At 37.2% G+C, this 18,060-nt stretch overlaps 1 protein-coding gene across 5 annotated transcripts in view; it reads right to left on the bottom strand.

Annotated features, from left to right (window-relative positions):
• SHC3 (SHC adaptor protein 3) overlaps nucleotides 1–18,060 on the bottom strand; it is a 90,300-nt gene that overhangs the window by 21,478 nt on the left and 50,762 nt on the right. For all 5 annotated transcript variants that reach the window (XM_064404760.1, XM_064404764.1, XM_064404762.1 and 2 more), the window contains 3 exons: nucleotides 17,646–17,716; nucleotides 5,380–5,443; nucleotides 2,619–2,738 (listed from right to left, as the gene is read on the bottom strand). In XM_064404760.1, the coding sequence (XP_064260830.1) occupies nucleotides 2,619–2,738; nucleotides 5,380–5,443; nucleotides 17,646–17,716 (255 nt within the window). The remainder of the gene's footprint in view (nucleotides 1–2,618; nucleotides 2,739–5,379; nucleotides 5,444–17,645; nucleotides 17,717–18,060) is intronic.

Raw genomic sequence — 18,060 nt, forward strand, 5'->3', positions numbered from 1 at the left:
ACAAATTCACAGGCACACTCCAGGCCATTTGAAATTCAAATTGCTTATGTACAATTTGAACTAATATGTTATTTCTCTGGGAAAAGACAATTTGTCCTGAACCTCTAATAAAAGCAGAACATCTCTGCTATTCTGAGAATCAACTTACAAAATCTTTTAATAATGAAATAATGTAACAACCAAGAAAGAAAAGGTCATTTGAAAGAAATTTTCACTTGAAATTTGAGTCACAGAAGCCATGCCAAGGCTTCCCATCTGGGATGGGACAGGCCACTGTTAAGTGTCTCAGAGCATTTCACAATAAGATTTAGGATCTTGATTCTTCACTTTGGAGAGGGAACCACAAAGTGGTTCCAAAAAACCATTCTGGGAAAAAACAAAATAGGCTAGGAAAATATTCTCTCTGCTGTTTCCCCTAACCTGCTTCTTAAAGACCTGAACTATCAACTACCTTCCTTGGAAATAAAAAAATCTGACAGAACATTCTCTGGATCTTGCTGCTTCACTAAGTCAGAGAGAGGTGACGACTATTGATAGTGTTTCTTTTATGGAAAGAGCACTTCATTTTCAATAGCCCTGCTTTTGCCGCCACAGCCTCCAATATGTGGTTAGTTTTTAAGTGTACACTTGTAAATTAGTGTTCTGCTACTCAGCAGAGAGGATTTCCTTCTCTTTTTCCCCTTAAAGATGTAACAATAGAATATATCGTACATATAATACATATAGAATGTAGATTATCTTAACAATAGAACTGGTGTAGTGAAGTTCTGTCACGCAATTTCCTATTATTACTATCTTGCACTGTGCAAATAACTTAATCTTTTATTTCAGCATGTAAAAGAAAAATTATTTCAGATTGTCACTAAACTAATTTTCCCAAATTTTAAAGAAGCTGAAAAGTGCTTGAAACCATTAGTTCACGTCAGGCGTTTTGTTTAATTCCACAGCTAATTTAGTAGGAGTGCTCCCCACCTCACCTTTACCAATATCAAAATACTGAAAAGAAATACAGCAAAGTATCAATGCCTTGCATTGCTTAAAATGAAACAATTCACTAATGTCGGCATACAGTTCAGAAACATTTTAATCTATGCCAACCTTCATTTTAAAGAAATAAGCAAAACAAAATCATGTTTCATTCATCCCTGGTTAATATGTTCACAGAAGTGTTGTGCAGGGGTACTTGCAGTTGCTTTCCTTCTACCACAGAGGCCAACAACCCTAGCTTGTCTTTTCTTTCCTTTCAGATCTGCCGGGAAAAAGACACTATTACAGAAGTTTGCAGCCATCCTCCTGTGTGGGGCCTCACAGGGCAAAGCTGCTGGGCTAAGCTTATCTGCAAATCAAATCTTCGGCATAAAAAAGAAACAGGGGAGGCCACAGAGAGACTAGGAATCTCTGAGAAACCAGACATTTCCCAGGCCTGCAGCACCCAGAAGTGTCTACCTCAAAAAGAATATAAGAGAAAGATGAACAGTTTTGTAAATTCAGAGAAAAAGGCAAAACGCGTAGGGGATGAGTCTTTGAAATAAACGAGTTTAACTACATTTCTGCCCTAGCACTGGCTGATGACAAGCTGACTTTCAGGGTTTGACACTTCCTTAGTAAAGCTAATTAACATCACATTCTTATGCTTCTGATGGGGAGTAACTGTCTTTATGAAAAGCACTGCTGTGTATATTCCATAGTAAGGCTACAGACTACTGCCAGTCATAGCCCTGCTCCCCCAGTCTCAGTGCTGCATGCAGAGGATTGTGGTGTTTTCTAAATAAGAATAAGAATGAAGATATACGAATGAAAACATAGTAATGAACAGCAAGATTTTTAATAAATGGTATGTATATATATATATTCTTTCTTATTTTTTAACCCTGAGGCCCCAAAGGACAGTAGGAATTTTACTTCTTTTCTATCTGTCTGTATCTGGGCAGAAAGTCGCATGCCCTAATGCAATATGTGGTTCACAGCAAATAGCACAGCAGTGACTACGCATGTCTGTCTGCTTCCTTTTTGTATATACCCTGAGCAAGGATTTTTCTCATCTCATACATCATTCACAAACCACTGCAGTGATTCCCCAAAGTCTGTCTGTACCTTCAGCACAGTGAAGAAGAAGAAATGAGCTACTTTAAAAAGGCTGCCTTTTCTCTCTAAAAGATTGGCCTTTCACTGCACTGCAAAGTCCCTGAGGCTGTATTTTTGGCAGTGCCTCAGGAACAGTGTGCCCTTTAAGATTCTAAATGGGAAGAAAACAACAAAACTGGGGAGGCACATTCAGTATTTTAGTTGTTGCTCCAAGCACACCCCTTTTATGACTCTGGAAGTTTGTAATTTTATTTAATAAGAACTCCCACAACCAGATAATAGTATTTCACATCATAGGTCTTTTAAGAGCAAAACAAATCTACCTGACACATGGCCAGAAGAAAATAATTTATCAAAGCTGTGTTGAATAGTGAAATAAGCTGACTTCCACTATGATTATATTTTGGGTTAATTCATTTTATGACATTATTCAGGAATAATTTTGAGCAACTGAGTATTTGGCAGGTAGCAAATAATTGTGCAGTAGGCTGTTCATAAAGAGCCTCACAAGTTAATACAGAAGTTACACTCACCTGTTTTGTATCTGGATTCATTAGATTTAAGCTGCTGGTGGAGATATTCAACATTATGCTCATTCCTGCAAACTGAAGATTGCTCTTTCCCAAGATGCTAGAAAGGACTTTGCTTGGTGGCTGTGAGGAGGGGGGGAAAAAGCAGATTTTGGTTCTCTGATTTTTTTGAATGACCTTCATTGTATGCAGGGTTAGTGTGATCTTAAAGGCTTCTAAAAAGTTTATGACTTTTCAAAGATCATTTAATTGCAACAGCTGTCTTCCTCTGGAAATTATTTCTCATTTATTCTACTACTACGACTACAACAACTACTACTACTACTACTATTAATAATAACAGTAACAATAATAATAATTATACTAGCTAAGCAGTTCTTCATCTACTCTTCACAAAAAAAAAAAAATAGGGGTTTTGTGAGACAGCACCAGTGTCATCTTCACCAAGGGACCAAGTAAGCAGATTAAGATGAATGCTTTCAGTCAGTACCTTAAAACAATGCTTTTGTTCTCTAAAAATAGCTTCAGCTCTTGAAATTTACTGTTTGCTCTACATCTACTGACTATTCCTTGTCACATGGAAAGTGGGACTCCAGTGATACCAATGGAATGCTCACAAAATGGGATACGGAGTATTATGGACTAGATGACCTCTAAAGGTCCCTTCCAACCCCAACCACTCTATGACTTTGCTTGTAGACTTTAGAGTAGGTAAAAGCCAGAATAGGCAAATAACACCTCTTTATGCTGGGGTGAAATATGCATCTAAAGATTATCAGAGAATAAATCTAAGAATGTAATACAGGGGATGTAATAGTATTGATAATGTTTATAGGCATATCACCAGCTCTTAGGAGGTATTGCAGCAATAGAAGTTATGCTTTCACAGCAAAATTCATAAACTTCTCACCTTTGACAACTATGGGGAACCACATTGTTGCATGACACCAGCTGCATTCAAGTAACCACAGCCTGTAAAAAATAAGGCTGTCCAGCAGTAACAGACTGAGCCCTTTAACTTGCTCTACTTGCACTGGTGAATATTCATGCTGGTCATTAGGATATAAACACAAAATTACTGGAGACAGTGCTCTTCTGCCACTATTTTTGCACTTGTCCTAAGCTTCCTGCAAGCTTGTATGGTTTTGTTCCTAGTAGGATGGACACACTTGAGCTTCCGTAGGCCTGAAAATTTACACACATTCAATTTTATCTTCTTTCCCTTCTGTTTAACTGATTAAAAATACACTACATATATACTGCTCCTGTGTAACATGCTGCACTATTTCAACCCTTCATGTTACAGAGCTAGTACTTCATTAACTTCTCTTTTGAACAAACAATTTTGACTATTGTTGTATCTCCTCTTTCTTTAATCCTTAATGATTTGCGAGTCATGCCTAAGGATCACCTACCCACAGTGCAGGTAAAGTGTGAAAATTTGGCTTCAGGAAGTACACGTCACTTTAACCAAATTGATATGCCACTAGTGGCAGAAACATGATGAATGTACAGACGAGCAAAAGACACATGTCTGACATTTATCTGAAATTCTGTTGCTCTTTTCAACAACTTATAAGCAACATTACTTTTAAAACCTGTAATACAGCCAGGTGTCTCACTAGGCACTTGGAATTCTGTTTAACTTATTTTTCAACTACAATTTGTGTCATTCTGCTTTCCAGGAAGAAAGATAATTGTGTCTTTACTTTCAAATTTAAAATGAAAAGCCAGAGAACCAAGAAATGCCAATGAGATAAATTTGGTGGAGGTGAAACCATAGCCTTAATTTCTGAGATAATTTCCAATTACACTGTGACACATGTCACATATGACTGACTTTACCAGGACAGGATTCTCCATTGCAAACAAGTGGCATTTCATTGCGTTCCTTTCTGCTAAGATTCTGCCCAGATGGTGCAGCAGCTGGGGAAGCAGGCAGACCTTTTCCTTCACCTGCACATTCTCCTTCTGTGCCCAAGATCACACACAAGTGCTATAATTAACTACTTTCAATGCTTCTTCCCTTAGAGATAGCATCACATCCCAGCTTTGCTAGCAGGCCTCTAGAAGAGACTGTTGAGAGCCATCAGTGCAGGAGCTGAGCCAAGGCTTCCTCCTCTCCCTGTAGGAAGACTCTAACTCCCAGCACACAAATAAAAATAAAAGCATGGCAGTAATGATGTCAGGTACACACTGGACTCACCATCAGCACTGGGCACTGAGCATCAGCCACAGGTGTTTATGGAAAAAGCAGAGGGAACAAAGGATCACCTCATATGCTCTTTCCATTTTCAGAAATCAGTGATTACCAAACTCTTCAAACGTCATCAGTATATCTATCTTTCAAGAACAAATCTAGTCACTTTCAAAACTATATATGTTTTGGGCTTCTGCTGTATCTTCCAGCAGCTATTTCCATAATTTACTCATGAATTTTATGGACAGGCATCCCATTTGTTGGTTTTAACTCTTCCACCTGCAATCTACAAAAGAAAGAAAGTAAAAGGAGGAGGTTTCTATGGAAGGAACATAAAGGCACAATCTTCATCCTAGATGCACTTATATTTCCAGATGCGTACAAAAGCAGATCCTGACCAAAAGGGCAAGTGACAACATACAGTGAGTAAAAATAGCCAATACTTTAAATGATTAATCATCTGCAATTCTCAAAGCTGCCTTAAAGTCACCTGCCTGCTGTGCCTGGTCTCCACTGTGCTGTACAGAGAAAATACAGTCAACTGCACTACAAGAAAAAAAATACCTTTCGTTTCTTGAAGGCTCTTTTGGCACCAGGCATGGCTTCACAAACACGACTGATTGCTTCCCTGAAGAGACAGAAAAAAGCTTTATGGCAAAAGAATGTGGGGGTTTCTTCATTATGCTTGAAATGCACTGGAGAGAATAGTTTCAACTGTATTTCTGCGCACAAGTGAGGACAGTTAGCAGGTCAGTTAGCTTTCCTTTAAAAAAGAAAATGTTTCCTCACACTATTAAAAAGACTTTTTCTCACTGTAAATTAGAATATTGCTCATAATACCATCTTTTCAGTCTCACTTTTGTACATTGCTTAACGCCTTCTTTAAAAAAATGTTTATTTTAATGTGAGAGTTAGAAAGCACAATTTTTCTTACTACTATACTATGCGCTTTTCCAGTTAGAGCAAAACCACCAGGATTTAGGTAGTAACAGAACCCTAAAATACTCTTGGTAATATGTACATTCTATACAGTACATGAGATGTACAACATTTTAACTTATACTATTTCAATACAGTCTGAGTAGTTTATTAGTGACCTTACATTTATATTATAGGGAAAATCATTGCCTGAAACAATATTTTGTTTCAGTTTTTTAATGTTGCTTCATTCTTCCCATCGCACTCAGGTTGACTGAAAGAAATTTTTGTCCAAAAGGGATTTTAATCTTTACCCTTCCATAGAAGAGTAACTCTACATCACAAAAACTCTTGAAATCATACAGCTCCAAACAAATCTTACAGTTCCTCTCAGTATTTAGCAACTTATTATCTGAATGGCCAATCTGGTCAGTGTTTAGAATTTGCTCTTGTACACACACAGGCCTTCCCTCTAACCACTAGGTACAAGGCTTTAATAAGCTTGTCCCATTGCAAGACAGAATGGTTTCACAGGAATGAGAAAGGGTGACTCCCAAACTTGTTTAATTATTTGTATATGTACTGAGACTAACAGCACATTATATTTAGAGCCAAAACCATGCAAATTACACACACTTTATGCAAAAACCCTCAAAACTCAAAAACAACCAACTGACCGACCAACCAACCAACCAACCAAAAAAGCCAAACAAGAAAACAAAAGAATGGGAAACCATGAACTGCAAGATAAAGAACAGGCAAAATAATCAAAACCTTGAAACATCATCTAGATAAAGACACAAATTACATTAACTTTATGCCATGTGCTGTATATTTCAACTACGCACAGGAGCAAAAAGTGAGCCAGGAGAACAATGCCATACACATATATCAGCATTCACTCAGCAAATATGACAGATTAGATCAGGTGGCAATCAGTAACTGATATATAGACATGCCTTGTGTGCTTATAGCTCGGACCCAGTTCAAGGTTGGAATCACCTGAAAGAATCACATTGTATTGGTTTGGGGAGATGGGTGGTTGGGGGAATGGAGCACACCTTGAAGCAGGTTTACAGTCCTGCCATTCTGAAGAAGTCTGAGATTTATAGCGAGAGATGGTTAAAAAACCTTTCATGTACCCTGTCTTTTCTTCAGGTCTAGAGAAGAGGTGGTTTGTTCCATAACTTCTCTTATGCCTTTTTTTCCCCCACCTACATCTGTTTATCTAATAACATTGCCTCTCACTAAAAACCCTGCCTTGCATATGCACTTAGACCATTATAGCTACAACAATACCCCAATTCACGGTTCAGCACCTGTATTTAGTTCCCACCTTCACCACATTTTTTTTTTACTCCAAACAAGTGTTTTAGTTAAAGTAATAACTAGATTTTCATACAGAGCAAGTAAAAAGCAGTTGGTTTAAAAGAACATGTCTGATGCATCTTAGAAATAAAGCACAACAAGAATCACACAGTGATCACCATAATACTGGGACAAGGGTTATTCCTGAAAATGTAACCAGGGAAAAGTAAATAGTACACCTCTCAAAAGAAAAATTCACCAAAAATGCTTTTTTTTCACTCAAGAAAAACAAGGAGACATCATCTTTTACAGTGTCATCCTCTCTGGCTTCTGAGCTAAAAGTTGTGGTTTCCCATCTCTTCTGCTGAAGCAAATCCTTTGGAGGTAATAGAATGAGAAGTTCAGGCCAGTGGTGGTCTCCAGCAATTTCAGTCTTTCAGACCCACGCCTCTTGTTTCACCAGATGTGTCTTAGTTTTCCAGGCATTTTGACTGCAAGCTGCTCTCACAGAGACATCACCAACACTTGTCACCTCTTTGTCTATTCCAGTGGTTCAACTGGTACATTGAGATGTACCTTTCTGCCTCTCACAGAAAGGACTTGGATTTCTGAGATATGTGCTTGAGGGATAAATTAGTCTACAATTTCCTTTCTCTTCCTATTTGCCCCCTTCATCTTCTCTCTTTAGAGGCAGCATGGAACTTACAGAAAGACAAGGGGATTTTCAGGCCACTGAACCCAACAAAAAATGTGTGTAATCTTGTTATTTTTCTAGGGCAGGGTTTGGTCTTGTAGCAGTTTTGCTACTACCGCTCCTATCTGCCAGCTCCTGATAACCAGACATTAAGTGTGTTACTCAATAGATTCATCTGAGTCAAGGACCTTGTTGATCAAAACTACCACTTGAGATAGGAGAGGAAATAACTAGGTGAAAGCTGAAGCCCAGGGCAAGGCTTCACAAGGCAGACTTGACTACTCCTTGCACACCCTGTCTTGGCAGAGCAGAGAAGACTTAAAAAAAAATCCTAACAAACAAACAAAAGAAACCCCAAAACAACCAACTAACCAAAAAAAACCCAAAAAATCAAAAACCACCCAACCAAAAAAAAAACCACAAAAAACCAAACCAAAACAAAACAAACCCAAAACAAAACAACATCCAAAAAACCAAACAAACAAAAAAAAACAACCAACCAAACAAACAAAAAAACAAACAAAAAAACCCAACAAAACCACAAACCCGACTGGGTTACATGTCCCCCCACTCCCTAAAAAAGCAGCTCTCTGTCTTCCTTTTGGTAATATTTCTTTGTTTTACAGAACACAGTGTTCCCAAAGGCTGTGGGAAGACTGGGAGTCTTTGGGTTTTGAACCTCTGTGAATAGTAAATGAATTCAAGCAACTGCAGGGTTCAAGTTAACAATGCTTTTAGTAAAACTGCTGGGAACTTCAGAAAACATATTCATAGAGCAATTCTGTGTAATCAAGGTCAGAGTGTCCTGGCAGCAACTCTTTGCATGCCTGAAACAGAAGGCACAGTACTTTTCCTGCGTGGGAGTTAAGGAGTCTAAAAGCAGTATTTGAAGAAAATAAGAAGAATAAGGACAACCAAACATCTGTCACTGCACTGAATATGCATTTTATCCAAGGGTCACCAAGATGCTTAGAGGGATGGAGCACCTTTCCTATTAGGAGAGGCTGAGAGAATTGGGATTGTTCAGCTTTGAGAAGTGAAGGCTTTAGGGTGAACTAACATGACCTTCCAGCAGCTGAAGGGAGCCTACAAGAAAGGTGAAGAGAGACTTTTTACAAGACCCTTTAGTGATAAGATGGGGGAATGGCTTCAAACTGAAATGGTAGGTTAGACAGGATATTAGGAAGAAATTCTTCACTGTGAGGAAGGTGAGGCACTGGAACAGGTTTCCCAGAGAAACTGTGGGTGCCCCAGCCCTGTAAGTGTTCAGGGCCAGGTTGCATGGGACAGTGAGCAACCTGGTCCAGTGACAGATATCCCTGCCCATAGCAGGGGATTGGAATGGAATGGTCTTTACAGTCCCTTCCAACCCAAACCATTCTATGATTCTGTGAGAGTTCCCTGATCAGATGGCCAGATAGCCTAGTGATGTGGAAAGGATTGCCTAATGACTTTTTTCAGCCTGCACAGTTAGGAAGGACAGGGTAGATGTAACTATTTTTTTCAGCAAATCAAATTTGAAAATGCCTCAGCAGCACCTGATATACAAATCAAGCCCAGGAGCAGGTATTGCCACTAGGCTGACTTGTGCATGGAAACCCTTGCCTAAGGAAGGCAAAACCAAAAGTTCTGTATATATCCGCATGGCTAAATATTGCACAATCTGGAAAAGTTGGATGTGATTACATTTGCTGCCTTTCTAATAAGAAAATTATTTGACATAGACAGACATTACACATTTCTAAGCCACATCCTGCTTCATTAGTTAGGCTCAGATAAAAATCAGTGTAAAGTTATGCCGATCTCTTGTAAAATTAGTTATTGTGCTGTCTGCAGTAAGGACCACATGCTGAGTTCCAAATCTGCCCAAGAGTATTTTCTGATTTGCAGATGGTCATACTGTGGAGTCATTTTCTTGGCACAAAACATGTTGCGTATTTTGAATATAATTTCAGCATTCAGTGCATCCAGTAAAAAATCATGAATATTCATTTTCTGAGATTGACAGATACTGCTTTAAAGTGGCTTGACATCTAAGAAAGAAAAAAGGACATTTCACATTGCTATTTAGTTCCATTAAAAAGACTAATGCCCTGGTATCATTCATAGCTTTAGTGATATTTTATTCTGTTATACAAAATAGTCCGCTCAGAAAGTTCACATGTGTTCCTCTGTGAAACATCATCACATGAAAATACTCTCCATTTTTTGATTGTGCTGTTCCTGTTCTTAATTAATATGATTTAATTGATTAAGCCCCAGAATTCTGGAACTCATATTTCAGGGAAATTACATACACATAGAAAAAGCACTGATTTTCTCAGCATATTTGGAAAAAGTAAAGCCATCTCAAATAATGGGATAAGAAAATGTGACTACATTTTAGTCTGAAATGTTTTGTTTCAAAATATCTAAAACCTACTAATACTCTCTTTTTAAGATATTCTAGAGTCCTGTAGTTTCTAAGTTTACTTCTCCCTATATCAAAAGTTTAGGACTTCACAGGTTGAAAAACAGAGAGAAAAAGACTGACTTTTTAAATGGAAGAACTGTTCAGAAGGTTCACAGTTATTTCTTAACAGTACTAATTTCCTGTCAATTTTAATCATTACCAACTATTGTACCAGTATTTGCTGAGAAGCAAAGTCTGTACTAAATTCAAAAATAACTTGCTTCTGAGAAAATATTTTAAAAAAATAAACAGAGACCAAAAATGCATTTTTAGAAGTATGTTTAATAATTGAAATATTTTTTGTTCATTTGAAAAACAGGCAAAATGAGCATGCACTGTCTGAAGTAGCACAGGGGACATTCACAACCTCTGAAAACTAAAGCAGTATTTGACAGCAGATTGACCATGTCTGGAGGATGCAAGGCTGAAGAAGTAGCTAAGCAGAATGAATCAACAGTATGGAAAGAAAGAGGAGGTTAACTGCAGCAAAGATGCACCTACTGCCATGAATCCAGAGTAACATGCAGCAGCACCCCTGAGGGGAAACCCCCCACAGAAACTGGTGCAGAGACCAAGCAATGCCATCTGTTACCATCCTGACCAAAATGAAGCCTGTCTTCATGGAAACCTGGAAGAAAGCTTTTGTGGAATAAGGTGACATCAAGTAGATGTATCACGCAAGCTGATGTCACTTGTAGAGCAAAAAGACGACTCTTCTTTTTCTTTTTGTCAGCTCCCCATTCTGTTTCTTCAAACGGAGTTTTCTCACATGTAGAAAATCTAAAAGCAGAAAATGAAAGGAAGCTGGCCAACTTAACTTTTGGTTTACTGAATAAACTTTACACACTCATGTGGTTGGCTTTGAATACCACATGTCATTAGATATGCAGTATACAATCTATCTAATGATAGTTGTTCTTATGCTCCTGCATCTTCAATGTGAGTCTTCCATTAATCTCCTAAGAGAAACCAATGCAGTTCAAAGGACTCTTTTGGTTTCATTGACAAAGAAACTCTTTATCCATTGGTATGCTCAGTACTCTGTTCTCAGTCTTTACTGATGACCTAACTTTTTAAGGAATATTTGATACAATTTCTGTACAATTTATATCTTCTTCCACAACATGCAAGTAAGTTTCAGAAAACCCAGTTTCATTCATCAGTAACACAGAAATCTACCTGATGTTGACGATTTCTTCCAACACAACAGGTCTGAACAATGGTCTTATTTTAAGAAATGTAGAGTGAAACTTGTTTATCCTACTGGCACACCTTACCTGTATCTCTTAACTCTGCATGCATACACAGCTTTGATGAACATAAAGTAAGGGTATATGAAACCTTGGTTTTGAATGTACAGCTACAAAACCTTCCTTATAAACAACCCTCTAACTGTCAAGAATATAGTCAATGAAAAAAAGTACTTTAAGGTTTACATCTGCTAAGTAGCTCAATCCCTTAACATCTTTTATGACCTTTAGGCTTTTTTCCACTCAGCCTGGTCTCTAGCTACTTATCATAATCCTGGTCAGAGAAATGGAGAGAGAAATTAAAACTGTTTTCTGTTGCTAAATCAGTATCATAGTAATCTCCAAACTGGACCAAGTCTCAGGTAATTTATAAAGTATTTTCTCTCAAAGAGTAGATATCAGCAGGTATTTCAAAGGCAGACACAGCAAACTTTACAGAAGTAGAGTGAAAACATTTTGTCTAACAAATATTTTTCTTTAATGCCTAAGTGACTTCATGTTCAAAGCAGCACTTTGGAAAGGTATCTTACAAAAGCTCTGTGTTAAGATAGATGACACTTTATAAATATCTGGGCTGCGTTTGCCAAAAAGGACTGTTCAGCATTGATGAACTGTCTGGTGTGACTGGACATGTCATGTGAACACACACAATTCTTTATGGCATTGATTATTTGTGTAATCAAGCTGCCAGATGCTGTTAGCAGAACTTGAAAGTGTTTTGGATTCCATATTTCTGTCAGTTGTTAACTTTGTACTGAAATTTGCATTTAAAACGTGTTAAGACCACTCTGCTTCAGGTCATGCTTCTGCAGACCCATGTGGAGTCACCATCTTTCTGAAAATCCAGGATACAGTGATATCCATAACTGCTTCCCTGACTATTTGGCTTCCAACTTTCCAGCCTCCAAGAGGCTCTTTGTTTTCTTATAAAGGCACATGGACTGGGGGGAGTTCAATTAATTGCTCTCATTCTGGCTTTGCATTACCATAGATTAGTAAAATTATTCTAAATATTAGGTAACAATTTCCAACTAATACTGCATTGAAGAGGAAAGATTCCAGTCTTAGGCATACAAAAACCTATTTATTCTGCCCCATTTCTATGCTAATAAGAGCAACTGTAAATTATCCTCAATCTATCAGGCACTATAGCTGTCATTGTCCCACTCAGAGGTATGCTGTATGAATTATAAAGGATGTCTCCATCCACTTTTAAGACTCCTGCTTCCTGGTGAACCAAGCAGCAGCTAGCATCTCACGCTTCCCACATCTTTGACTCTGAAGTAGCTGTGCCCACCTCTTCCTGCAACTGCAAATGGTCTATATGTTCTGCCATCTCCTAACATCACCCCACACCCAGAGTTCTCATGGAAGAAGGCAGAAATAAAACACACTCACCTTTAATCATGACAGCATATTAAGCAGGACTCTGAATACAGAATTCACTGCAGATAACAGATTACCTATCAGCCTTCAAGAATCACAGGAGACACATTCTTGCTTTTCAATGTCTTCCACCCTTTGTTCAGTGATGCTTGCTGACAATTTCTGCAAACAACACAGACACAGGTGAAACACTACATCAACTTAACTGTTCCATATTGTTTAGCATTGGACTCAAATACAGCTCTAACATTTGGATTTCCACCATCTCTCCTCCAGGGATATTGGCATAAATGGATTTGGTTTAATAATTTTATTAATAAAGTTCAGGCCTCAATTTGGAGAGGAATACCTTTCAAGCTACTCATCCCAATAGAGTTAATGTAGAGTACTGGGATCAGAGTTTGGATTTGGGTCCACTGCTGATATGAGGTATTTCCATCCTCTGACCTATTGCTATTAAAACAAAGTGCAACATAATGTTTTACTTGGCATGGGGAGCTGTGACTTTATGATGCTGCATGCAGTAAATGGATTGCATTCAATTAAATGCCAGTGAAGATGCATCCTTGTAGTTCACACTCAGATGTACAACAAACAATGCATGCAACACCTAATTCAAACTAGTGCATAAGTCACTCATGCATACAACACAAAAGCGAGGACTCATTATTCTACCATAGCTTTAACAATAAGCATACAAACAAATTACATGAACTGCAAACACTGCACAGGTTGCAAAAGAATTTTACCTGATTTTTAGCACTTTTTTACAAAAAGCCTGAAGGCACAAAGGGCCTGGCCACAGAAGCTTAAGAGTGGCCCCTTTCTATGATGATGACGGTAGGTTTCGGATGAACTTTAACCACTTGCCACCCGTGGTTAGCTCAGTAGTCTTGTCTGCTAGTCCTCCTGTTCCTCCACTATGTTGAAAATTAAATGCTTTTGTTTGTCTTGCTGCCCAGAAAGTCATCTTGACTTCACGTGTGTTACAAGAATTATCACTGGGCAATTAAAGATGCAACACGTGGATTCAGCTGGCTTTCATTTTCATTACGTGTAATGGCAGATCATTGCCTGGTGCATCCTATTTGCTCAAAGATTCACATGACATTACATTCATTAAAGGACAGAATAAATACAATACAACTGATTAATACTACTCTAGTTCTTCTATTTCCCTTGTAATGAGAGAATCCTGAGACTTCATATGTGTAATTAAAAAGGTAAAAAAACTGTTAGAAATTTTACATAACTGTTCATTTTTCCTTCAACTCAAAATGAGGGCAGTAATACCATTGCAAGGTACCACCAAGGTTATTAATATCTGATGAAGAGTATGCCAAGTGAAAGTGTTTGGTCACTACTCTCACATGAAGATAAATGTATTGCTGCAAGTTTTAACATTATATTGTACAAAAAATGAAAAGGCAAAACAAATACAAGTTACAGGATAGGATAGGTAAGACAGCATTAGATGTCACAAGTCAGTATTTCACAGGACTGCAATAAGGAAGGAAAGAAAGGCTGCTGACCAAAGTAGCAGCTTTGATACAGTTCCTGAAATTGAAGCCAAATTTCTTCATTTCTCAGATACGTCCATGCATGCGCACAGATGTACATACTTTCCTAATGCTTTATAACAACTGTGATTTTAAAGCCATTCAAATTGTCTACACAACCTTTCCCCATGAACTTCTTACCTCTAATTCACCAGATAAGTGGAAATCTCAGTCCAATTTTTAAGTAATTTCTAAGTGCTCACTCAACAATTTAAGTGCCATTTACAAGCACTAATTTGTTTAATCACAGAGTTGTCTGTGACTGGGACTAACAGTTTGTCTAAAATAACACCAGGAGTTTTCAAGCAGAGCAGGAGACTACATGTCTTACCCTCCCATTACTGAGCCCTGCAAGCTTTTTCTTCTAGGAATTTTTACTGCTTATTTTACTTTTGGGGATTTGCTCATCCTCAAAGCTGACAGAGACATAAAGTGACATATGCAAAAACTTGAAGGCAGAAAACAGGTAAATTTAGGATTCCTAATAACTGACTTCCTGTGTTTAAGCTCTGCAACATGGAGAAAAAGTAAGGTTAACAAAGGAGGCAGGGACAGGCATGTGATGCAGTGCTAGAAAGGGAGTAAGTGCTTTGTATGTGTCAAACATGATGCCTACTTATTAGGAAGAAATGCATCCAGGCTTTCACAATAAATCAAGTAACTTCACTAATTTTTTTCTTAGTAAATACTGCATAATACCAGAAGTCACATCAGTCCAAGACAGATCACTTTCTTCTATGACTGGTTTTGAAAGGAATTGAAAAAATAACAGATCCAACAGGTGTGATGCATGCAGAAGGATCAATTTATAAAGTTGTGGATCAGAAAGGGATTGCAGCTGCATCTGTTTCTCTGGTTAGAGGAAACAGCACAGAGATGTTTACACAGAGAAGCTTTTACTTCAGCTATGGATCCTGGCTCCTTGGCTGATGCAGTCATGGCTAACAACACTACAGACTTAAGCCTTGGCCACACCTCATTCAGGAGCCATCAGGCTACCAGGACAGTTTTTTTTTTACTGGTAGCAAGCTGCAGAGAAATCAGCAATGGACATACCTAAAAATACATGTATGATGTAGTAGACATAAATGTAACTTTCAGGTGCTTTTATTTTATTTGTAATCAAAAGGCTGCACAGACGCTTTGGTACCAGCTGCCTTCTTAAGAGGGAATTGGTGCCTGTAATATTAGAACATCAGTCTTATTAATTCAGTACATGCCTTGAGGCCTACATTATGTTTCTTAAAACATACCAGGAAATTAACTAGCATGTGTGAATTCTAGCAATTCCTTAATATTATCTTAATAAACAACAGGCTTGAATGTGAAGTGTTACATAGCAAAGCATGTGAGCGCTGAAAACCTAGGACATGACAAGGTAATTTCTACAGCAAGACAAATTAATGAAATGCAGATTAAGATCCTAGGTCCTGATTCAAAAGCTACCTAAAAATGTAAAAATTTTAGATCAGGAACTACATTACAAAAATTATGAGATTTCATTGTTTAATGATAAATAGAAAACTGTAAATGCAAAATAAAAAGTGAACCAGGAAGATATGGCTTCCTGCTTGAAAAAAAAATATTCTGTGCTGTAATTAGAGAAATGTGGAATAACAAAATAATTTCATGTACTGATAGATGCTATAACTTCAACTTTTCAACAGAAAAAAATATAATTCCAAGTTTGTTTCACAGTAGAAGCCAATAAACTTTTTGGTTTTTTATTGGAGGAACTACATGGCAAAGATATTTTGTTTACATAGACCATATTGCTTCAGATCACCAAATATGCTTATGTATTCATGTCAAAGTAGTGCCTTTAAGCTAGAAAATAAGAAAAGTACAACACTATTACAATGAACGCATACAGTGAAGGAAACTGTGCAGAAAAATTAAGATTAATTCACAGATATAGAAAACAAGCCAAATAATTATTACAACTGTTTCATAAGCCAGTAACACTGAATTTCCAAGTGGTAAATACAAATGTACCACCTGAGTTAGAACTACAAATCTGCTTAGATATGAAATAATTTTCAAAGGTCACTGCTGAAATACATCACAAATGTACATGATACATTTTTAAAAGTACAGTATTGAAATTATCAAATGCCTCCGTAGTCTACATTGTTTGAAAAACAGGATTCTGTCATTTACCTGTCCTTTGGCTTCTATGCCTCTCATCAGTGCAGTATCTTGACAAATTAATGGTTAACTTTTTGTAAGGACTTACATGACCCAATTCAAAGCTGCTGTATGCAAGTGTAACTCAAAGTCAATGCATAGAGACCACATGATTAGCATCCAAGCCTAAAAAAAAGTGATCGTTCTCATTTAATAAAATAAATATTTAGCTGTTTATGGTATGATATATGGCTTATGATAGATTTATTTATTGTCAACTGTAAGATGTCTCAAAGGGTTGAAATTCAAGCACTGTATCCAGTCATATCACTTTATATGTGTTTCTTTGAAAAGGATTTCTTTTATCATTTCAATTCCAGAATTTGAAAAAGTGGTCTCCAGTTGCTAGAAGACATCAATGCTACATTCCTCTGAAATCAATGACTCAGCTTTTCATGTGAAAATGCCTGCAAAACACCATTCCTGTAGTTCTTAGAAAATATTCTTCATAGGAAAAAAAGTAATGGACATTTCTACTTCTTTAGTCTTGTCCTTATATACTGCTCTTACAAAAATACTATGACACATTAAAAGGAACTGTCATAAGAACTTAATACAAGCTTATTGTTTCTTACATACAGTCTGAAAAAGAAATTTTTTTTTTTTTGTCTCTGGTATCATTATGGTGATATATTATCCTTTATATTCTTTATGCAGGTAGTTTATGATCTGAATACTTTTCATAAGAAATTACTATAAAACCCATAAACATGGGCTCCAAACCAGCTCCCTAGATTAATTTTGAGATCATAGATTTTAAGCATATTCCAATTCTCACTGGCTTAAATGCCTTTAAAATGGTACCCAGATAAGTGCCTTACTTGGCACAATTAACAGGCAAAAAATTTCTAAAGTAGCTCCTGGCATGTCAAAAATCCACAGAGAAAATAGCTTTTAAGTCCTGCTGAAACTGTATTAATACCACATAAGGGATTTACATGTAAAAGCAAAATTTAAAAGTGGACTTATGGTATCCAAAAATCCTTTACCATGTGTTTTGCCATCTTTCTGGCCTGTTCACTCTGGGGACACAATTCAGAAGTTACTTTAAAAAACATAGTTGTACAAAATCTTACCTTGCAACCTGCATTCTAGTACTGAAGTCAAGAGATCTCATTGACCGTAAGACTTCTATGCAGCCCAAGTACTGTAAGGAAAAAGAAACAGTTGGAAAATGTATTATAATTAGGCTTGAGAAAGTTCAACTAACCATTAAAAGGCAATGTGCAATTTTTATTTTTCCATTTGATTTATCCTATGTCTAAAGTAGGTTGTTGTGCTTATGCTGTTCTACATCACAGATTTGTTCCATAAACATTTTGTTTTATTTAAGTGTCACATTTCATTCAATATATAGTTTTATGTTTAACCTGGTCACTATAATACACTCAATTTATAATGCATTGATGTGCTTTTTATGTTGTTTTCTTCTATCTTAATCGGTCCACTTTAGATGCAATCAAAGTAAACAATAATGTTAATGAGAAAGGA

The sequence above is a fragment of the Passer domesticus genome, chromosome Z (assembly GCF_036417665.1).
Source record: "Passer domesticus isolate bPasDom1 chromosome Z, bPasDom1.hap1, whole genome shotgun sequence".
Lineage (NCBI taxonomy): Eukaryota > Metazoa > Chordata > Aves > Passeriformes > Passeridae > Passer > Passer domesticus.